General features: G+C 40.3%; 1 protein-coding gene across 1 annotated transcript; it reads right to left on the bottom strand.

Moving 5' to 3' along the window:
- Positions 1-6,583: 6,583 nt before the first annotated feature.
- On the bottom strand, positions 6,584-9,133 carry LOC114084200 (protocadherin beta-5-like). Its single transcript, XM_027925353.2, has one exon. It carries the CDS (start codon positions 8,969-8,971, stop codon positions 6,584-6,586), a length of 2,388 nt encoding a protein of 795 aa, XP_027781154.2. The 5' UTR covers positions 8,972-9,133.
- Between the last annotated feature and the right edge of the window lie 247 nt (positions 9,134-9,380).

Genomic DNA, 9,380 nt, shown 5'->3' on the forward strand with positions numbered 1-9,380 from the left:
ATTAATAAATAACAAAATACATAGTAATTATATAATGATTCATTGTATATAATACATAATGTTGTTTAATAATTATCATATCCTCTCAAGACCTTCCCTCAAAAATCTGAAGTCTCATTTATTTCTAAAGGAATATTCTGGAGAACACTAAAATATTTAGTGGAGATTTTAGGATTCCAGATTAGAGCCTTTTACATTTGGGCATTTCAAGGGGCACTTAATTGAAAATAGCTCCCTGCCCATTAATTACAGCTCACCCATAAAGTGGTCTGACACTATAAACCTGGCCCTGTACTGGCCAGGTTTATAGTGTCAGACCACTTTATAGGTGAGCTGTAATCTGACACTATAAACCTGGCCCTGTACTGCCTCTCACAGAGCACCCTGTCAGAATTTCTACTCAGGACAGAGGTCTGGGTAGAGATCACCCTGTAACAGGAAGGCAGAAAATATATTTAAAAAACAGCAACTGCTTCAAATAATCTCTTATGTGTTTATATATAAAAAAAGAACTGAGAGATTATTTCAGCAGATGCTGTCCTTTATACAGATGACCAAGACTCACCAGACATATGAAAATCAGAAATATTTAATGAGTGAGAAAGAAAGAAGAGACAGAAGAAAAGGAGATGCAGTAGGGAACATAATTTCCAAAATAAAGTGAATCTTGAAAACTCCCAAGTGATACTATGGAAAGAGCACTATCAAACAACAAGGTAAAATTCTTAGGAATTTAAATATTCCACTAAAATTAATAGTTCATTGAAAATTATCCAAAATAAAGTGAGAGATGTTAGAATGAAGAGTAAAAGACAAAGATGTAAATGAAACAGAAATATATGACACATAAAGAAACAGAATTGAGAATGTTCAATATCTGATAAGCTAAATTTTCAGAAAGTAATAACAGAATAAAGTTAGGGATACAATTAATAAGGGAATAATGGCAGAGGTAAATAATCCCAGAGATGAAAATATATGAATTGTTAGAATATATAAGTACAATAGATGTCCAGAAAAATGAATGAAAAATATCATAACATTATGAAATTTAAATCATCTAAGAGAGAAATTATAAAATCTGAGAGGGAAGGAAAAAAAACATATGTAGATCCATAAATAGATAGTATACACACACACACATACATACACACACACATATATATATATATATATATATATATATATATATATATATATATATAATTTATATATTACATGTATTGTGTATGTGAGAAGAGAGAGGGTAAGAAGTATTAAGAATAAGATTTGGTAACATTTAAAAATATGGATTAATAATCAATAGATATGAGTGTACCTTTTTCCTCACATCTCTGCCAACATTTACTCTTGCTTGTACTCTTGATAAGTGACATTCTTACTGGAGTGAGATGAAATCTTAGAGTCTTTTTGATTTTCATTTCTCTAATTGCTAAAGATGTTGAACATTTTTTACTTATATTTGTGGATCAACTGTATTTTTTCTTCTATGAAGTGTCTGTTCAGTTTCTTAGCCCATTTATTGATTTTTTTGGTGTTAAGTTTTTTTGAGTTCTTTATATAACCTAGAGATCAATGCTTTATCTGAGGTGAATGTGGTAAAAGATTTTATCCCAATCTGTAGGGTCTCCACAATATTGATTGTTTCTTTTGCTGATAAGAAGCTTTTTAGTTTGAATCTATTCCATTTATTGATTCTTGATTTTACTTCTTGCACTTTTGGGTTTTTTTAAGGAAGTCATATCCTAGAATGATATGGTGAAGATTTTGGCCTACTTTTTCTTCTATTTGGCACAGGGTCTCTGTTTTATTACCTTGCTGGTGGGAATGCAAATTGGTGCAATCATCATGTAAATTGATATGAGAGGCCTCAGAAAACTTGGAATGGAACCACTATTTGACCCAGCTATTCCACTCCTTGGTTTATACCCAAAGGACTTAAAATGAGCATATTTCAGTGCTGCAACCACATCAATGTTTATAGGAGCTCAATTCACAATAGCTAAACCATGGAACCAATCTAGGTGTCCTTCAACAGATGAATGGATAAAAAAATGTGATACACACACACACACACACACACACATATATACACACAGAGACACACACACAGAGACATACACACAATGGAATAATATTCATCTTCAAAGAAGAAAGAAAGTATGGAATTTGTCAGTAAATATATGGAGTTGAAGAATATCATGCTAAGCAAAATAAGAGAATCCCAAAAAGCCAAAGGCTAACTGGGGCTAGGGAAGAATAGAGTTACTTTAGGTAGAGGAGAGTAAAGGGAGGGGAGGTGGTTTTGGGGTAGGAAGGAGAGTAGAATGAAACAGACATTATTACTTTATGTACATATATGACTGAATAACCATGTGATTCTACAACATGTAAAATAAGAAAAATGAAAATTATACTCCATTTATGTACAATATATCAAAGTGCATAAATGCATTCCGTCATGTGTAACTAATTAGAACAAAAAATTTTAAAAAAAATTTAATTGCAGGTGGACATAATAACCTTTATTTTATTTGTTTTTATTTTTATGTGGTGCCAGCAATGGAACCCAGTGCCTCACACATACTGAGCCACAAATCTGTCCCTAGAACAAATTTTAAAAATTAATAAAAAAGTAAAGTCAGAAAACCCAAAAGAAAAAATAATCAATAGATAAATGATTTTAAATTTCAGAGCAAGAATTCTTTATCTTGTGGAATCATCAATCAAGCATGAGGAAAAACTAAATATATTTTCAGGCACATAAAGACACAGATTTTTCTGTACATACTCTTTTAGGATGACATTTGAGGTTGTACTGTAGCAAAGGGAGGGAATGAAAAAGGAAAAAAGGGAATAAGGATCCTATCACACAATGAAATCAAATAGGAGAGAATGAAGACAAGGTGGCAGTTCCATACCGACTCAGAGACCTTTTAATTCTAATGGAAGCAAAAAGATAGTGGGCTCCATGGGGTCGGGGTGGGGGGGGGGTGGGCAGAGCAGACGCCGGAAGTAACAGTGGTACTGTCCGACTGAGGGGTGCCCACTGATCACCTGAGGGGGACTCACGGCCCACAGCATCCACCAGCAGCGGCTGGAGCCAAGGCTCCAGGGGGCCATGGTGACTGATGCAGCACGATCTCCTCTGTGGGATCTTCCTGTCACTCCCCCTTCACCAGCTACCATGATCTAGCACCTCTGCCCCAGGAAAAGGAGAAGGAATGACAGTGAAGAAGGTAACCATCTGCTCCACTACCACCACCCAAAAGGAGTAGCTGAAACCTTGTCTTTCAGGATTCCTGGGACACAGAGTCCTGGAGCAGTGACAGTGGTGGGAGCAGCAGCATCAACAGCCCAGACAGGGCAGCGGGCCAGAGAGTGGCTTAAGCCAGATCATCTCCAAATGTAGCCCCAACACCCCTCCACCCTTCCGGAGCAGTCTGCACTGTACCAAAGCCCTTGCTTCCACATCAGCCACACGTTGAAGGAGGCCCACTTTCACAGTCTCTGACATGATGCATGGGCAGTTTCTTGCCTTCTGTGAGGGAACAGTGCTGTGTAGATTTGATATTTCAACTTATGGTTTGTTTATTTTAAAATGCACACAAAAATGCCTGTTGGCTTTTCAGTCTATATTTGAAATAATAGCTCAACAGGCAATTGTTTATTTGTGGTTTTGCTGAACTATTGCAATTTCAAAGGGGCTTGAAAGCAATTTTTTACAAGATTATTTTGAGGGAGGGTATGAAATCCATGTCAAGGCAGTGGTATGAAATGGGTTGCATCATTAGTATGTCGGATTCAGACTGATCCCCAAATCTATTAATTAGAAGTTTGCTTTATGTAAAAGAGCCTTTATAATGTGTGAGATTCAATTTTTTAATTCAATAAATTAGTAGAGTATCAGTAGTTTCCATGAAAACAAAAAGGGGAAATATAGGAAGTTGAATTCATAATTGATATTTTGATAAACTGCAAAGATGGGGTCATGTCAACTCATGGAGTTTAAATGGTGAATTGATCTTGATTTTAGGAACACTCTGTTTTCAATGGCATAGAAAGCACAACTGTAGATCCAAGGAGAAGGAATGAGAGTTCTTACGCCAAGTACTATGGATGTATAATGAACAATATTTTGAGATAGAATCATCAACTAGTAACCAGGAACTGTCCTGATCCTCTAAGGTAGGTCAAGATCCCTTATTGAACATGAACAATCTTACCCAACACCAGCATCAGAAAAGACCTTGGTGATTCTGATTGAGCAAGATCAAAATAAAATTACTTCATGGTTGAGCAGAGACCAAAATAAGAATATTATTCAAACCAAAACAATGACCAAAGACCCCCACTTCCTTGCAAATGTGAGTGAATGCTGCTTCTTCACCAATTATACTTTCATTTCACTTTGTTCTCACTTCCTTAATAAAATTCACTATATAATTGTAGAATCATTCCATTTTCTTAAAGCATCTAATCCAGATCTAACCCATACTTAAACCCTCTCCCAAATTTCCTATCACAATCCCAAATTCTAGAACTCCTTTGTAAGGAATAAGAAAGTAACCCTTTTACTACGGTGACTCAGGGCTTCTTATTGTGCGCAATCTCCCGCAATGCAAATAATCAGTAAATCCAACTTTGCTTTTATAGTGTTCCCAGTAATCTCTGATTGCAGGGCATTTATAATCTATACTGTCTTTACAGGTATATTTTAGCATATATTTTCAGGCTCTAAAACCTGTCTATAGCTATGACAAGGAATTCTTAGATATGGTTGCAATGACAATGTAAAGAAACATATATGAATGTAAAAATATCATATTTGATTATTGTAAAGAGAGGTCCAGCTGAGGAAAGTTGAAAACTGCCAGAAGAAACAGATACAAAAGGAAGAATAAGAATAGTGTTCATTTCATTCATAAAGAAAAACAAACTTAATGGCCATTAATGGAAAAGTAGATGAAAGTTTCTGTTGGACCAGAGGAGTACTCAAAAATAGTAACATAGTTATATGTGAAGAATGGACAGTTTTTCCATTGATGTGTTTTCTTTTGTTGTTGTTTTGTAGTTCTGGGGATGCCAGTGGTGCTCTACTGTTAGAGTCTGTAAACAAGTCAAAATAACACCTGGAATTTTGCCAGGGGAATGTTAGAGTCTGTAAACAAGTCTGGATGGTGCTTGGCAAAATGCCAGAGGGAGTGGTTTGAGAAGTAACAAAAGCAAGCCATTAAGTGTGGAGATTCCTGATTGGTTGACTGATGTATCTAGTTTATGCTAATTAGATAAGCTGTGTGGAATGTATAAATACTGCTCCTGTCCTGCAATAAACCGCTCCTACTCCTGCTGTATCAATCTACGCAAGTTGTTCGTCACCCCCCGGTTATTTTGCTGCAGCCAGCCGTACTCTGACACTCTACCACTGACCTATATCTTCAAACCTTTTTAAATTTTACTTTGAGGCAGGATATCACTAAATTGCTATGTGTGGCCTCAAACATGCAATCCTCCTCCTTCAGCCTCTCTTCCTACCCCAGCCTCCCAAATACCTTGGATTATACACATGTACCATTGTGCCTGGCTCCACTGATGTAATGTAAGTGTACTAGCTACTCAGCAATAATTTAAGAAGATTGTCTAAAAATGTATGAGTTTACTAGAGCTGCAAATACCACAAAATGGGAGGATAAAACAAAAGGAATTCATTTCTTCCCAATTCTGGAGGCTAGAGGTCTAAGGAGTTGACATTCTGATTCCCTTCTCTCCTTGCCTAGTAGATGACTGTGCATCTTCAGGAATCTTCACAGGAACATCTCTGTGTGCCTGTGTATGATCCCCACCCCACTCCCTTATGGGCTAATCTTATGAAACACATCAATGATATTGACTTGGAGCAGATACAAACCACTTCCTTTAAATGTAATAACAACTTTAAATGCTCCATCTTTAAATTCAGTCCAGTTCTAAGGTAGTGGGGGTTAGGGCTTCAATATTTGAATCTGGGGGAGCACTATTCAATCCCTAACAGTTACGAATGTACTCCTTAGTGATACATAAATATGAAAGATCTTTTAAAAAGGTTTTAAAGTGCTTACCAAAAGAGGCAAAACTTAAAAAGAAACAGGCAATATCAGGTTTGGGCAAGAATGTTAAGGAATCTGTATATCTAGACACTGCTAACAGTACTGTAAACTGATACAACTAATTTGGGAAATCATTTTGAAATTTCTACTAAAAAGTGTATGACTACTTACTAAATGAGCAGCAATTCTAACCAGGTATATAGATGTAACAAAAATGCATATACACATCACAACAAAAGTAAAAAAAAAAAAAAAAGAACAAACCTCAGGAAAAGCAATATACATAGGTTTGGAATGACAATATGTAAATGAGTGCAGTAAAGCAAATGAGTGCAATAAAGTAATTCTCCAAATTAAGATAAAGTTAAATGGGCAAATTCATTACAACAGGAAAATGAAAAATATCTCCAAAAGTAAGTTATTCTCCATAACAAACTCAATTTCTGTATCTAGATGAGTTAGGATAAAATGACAAAAACTGTCCCATAATTAAATCTCTATGGAAATCGAAGGATATTCCCTAAAGTAGCATTTTCTACTGTATCTTCATTAGGCCCCTGAGGCGGCAATTTGGGGAATATCGGTTTAAGGAATTTGAACTCATTTGTTCCTGAGCCACCAGAGAGACACACTTCATACTGGTAGCTCTGAGACAGTGTCCCAGTACCACGGACATCCACTAGGTGGCCAGAAAGTTGGCCCTCAGGACCAGAGCAGACACCCAGCGGCGCCGCCCTGCTCCTCCTGCAAAGCCTCACTGCCACAAACACCAGCACAGAAAAGAGAAAGAGAGATGACACCGAGGCCAAAGCGATGACCAAGTAGACAGTGAGCGAGTCCCCCTGCGAGCGCTCAGGCGGCGCTTCCGGGAGCGGCAGGTAGGGCTGGGAGAAGCCATCCACCAGCAGCACGTGCAGCGTGACGCTGGCAGACAGCGGAGGCTCGCCATTGTCCTTGACCAGCACCACCAGCCTGTGCCTGGCCGCGTCGCGCTCGCTCAGCAGCCTGGCGGTGCGCACCTCGCCATTGTGCGCCCACACGCCAAACAGCCCTGGCTCCGTGGCCTTGAGCAGCTGGTATGACAGCCAGGCGTTCTGGCCCGAGTCTCCATCCACCGCCACCACCTTGGTGACCAGGTAGCCCTGCTCTGCCGCCCTGGGCACCAGCTCCGTGCAGGGCGCAGAGGCGTTCTGCATTGGGTACAGCACGAAGGGCGAGTTGTCATTGTCGTCCAGCACCACCACGCGCACCAGCGCCTGGCTGCTGAGCGCGGGCGAGCCTTGGTCTGTGGCGCCCACGCGGAACTCGAATGCCTGCAGGGCCTCGAAGTCCAGCGCCCTCAGCGCGAACAGCTGCCCATTGTCTGCGTTGATGGAGACCAGCGAGGCGAGGGGCAGGTGCGGGTCCTGGGTTGGCAGCAGCGAGTAGGTGATCTGGGCATTGGTGCCTGAGTCTCTGTCTGTGGCACTGATGCTGCCTATTTTCAGGGCAGGGCTGTTGTTCTCGCGCACCAACAGCCTGTAGGTGGTTTGTGTGAAAGCAGGTGCATTGTCGTTGATGTCAGAGACAAGGATAGTTATGTTGTGTTCAGTTTTCAACCTAGGTGACCCCAAGTCAGTGACTGTGATAGTGATGTTGTACTGGGCTCTGCTCTCTCTGTCCAATGGCCTCTCTGTCACCAAGGAGTAAAAGTTCTTAAATGTGGGCTTCAAGAGGAAGGGGAGATCGTTTTCTATGGAGCAAACCATCCTACCATTGTCCCCAGAGTCTGGATCAGAAACGCTGAAAATAGCAACTATACTCTCCAGGGAGTTTTCTGGGATAGAGCTGCTGAGTGTGGACATGGTTAGTTCAGGAGCATTGTCATTCACATCCACCACTTCTATGGCCACAGTGCATTCTCCTGAAAGGCCTCCTCCATCTGTGGCTGCAATTTCTATGATATAATGTTGGGTTGCCTCAAAATCCACTGCCCTTTGCAGACGAATTTCTCCTGATATTTTTTCTATAACAAATGGTTGCGAAACTTCATCACCTTCAAATAAGGAGTAGACAACACTACCATAATTTCCTGAATCTAAATCTTGAGCAGAGACAACAAGAACTAATGAGTTTATGGGACTGTTCTCAGGAACCTGTACCTCATACCGGGATTGTAAAAATTCAGGGGCATTATCATTGATGTCTACCACCTCAATGTGAACTGTGACAGTCCCAGACCTGGGTGGCATCCCACCATCCAGCGCTGTGAGGGTTAAACTGAGCTCAGACTCTTCTTCCCGGTCCAGAGCTTTCTCCAACACCAGCTCTGGGTATTTTCTGCCATCTTCCCGATTGTGAGTAGCAACACGAAAATTGGAGTTGGGGCTGATTGTGTAGTTCTGAACACTGTTGCTACCCATGTCCAAGTCCTGAGCTGATTTCAAAGGAAACACAGACCCTGGCTGGGCGCTCTCTGGGATTCTAAGGAACATTTCCCTGTCTAGGAACTCTGGAGAATGGTCATTTACATCTGTGAGTTGCACATCAATTTGAAACAACTGCATCGGGTTTTTGAGTAACAACTGGAAATGCAAAATGCAGGGTTCTGTAGCCCCACACAGCACCTCTCGGTCTAGTTTTTCCTGTAGAAGCAAATTGCCGGTTTTTACATTGAGCTGCAAGAGCTGTTTGCTGCCTTTGTGATGGATTCTCGCACCCCGAGTTGCCAGTTCCCCCACCCTGAGCCCCAGATCTTTTGCCAGGTTGGCCACAGAGTAGCCACTTTCTGTTTCTTCTGGCATGGAATATCTAATTGTCTCAGAGTCAACCTCCCACAAAAACAACAGCATAGCAAGAAAAATGACTTGCCTTTTCTGCAGGGATTTTGCTAGAGCAGTCTGCATTGTTCAAATCCGTCCAGAAGGTGCAGTTCCTTCAACTCTGTATACAATCCACTCAGAGGATTTGGTTAAATAATCTTGAGTTAAATATTTCTGTCTGACATGCACTTAGAACGATGCCTTGTCTGAAGATCTGTCTTCTGGAGCTCGCTTAAAATGCCTCCTTCTTTGGGGGAGCTCTCCGAGTTCTGATTCCCAGCTCAATGGCGTCCCTGGCATCCAGAGCCCATCATTCACTTGCTTATCCTGCAGCGCCACCAGGCGTCCTTACTTACTATTGCATATAATATTTGCCATTTCATTCCAAATTCTAAACCTGCTGTGTATCAATACCCTTTTAATCACAAAAGCACCCTTAATTGTATCTCCAAGTTATTAGAAGTTATAAGTAAACCTTTTCTGAGTGAATTTT

This window comes from Marmota flaviventris, chromosome 5 (genome assembly GCF_047511675.1).
Source record: "Marmota flaviventris isolate mMarFla1 chromosome 5, mMarFla1.hap1, whole genome shotgun sequence".
Lineage (NCBI taxonomy): Eukaryota > Metazoa > Chordata > Mammalia > Rodentia > Sciuridae > Marmota > Marmota flaviventris.

Coding starts and splice junctions, on each gene's coding strand:
- LOC114084200 (XM_027925353.2), bottom strand. CDS start 8,971: ATGCAGACTGCTCTAGCAAAATCCCTGCAGAAAAGGCAAGTCATTTTT.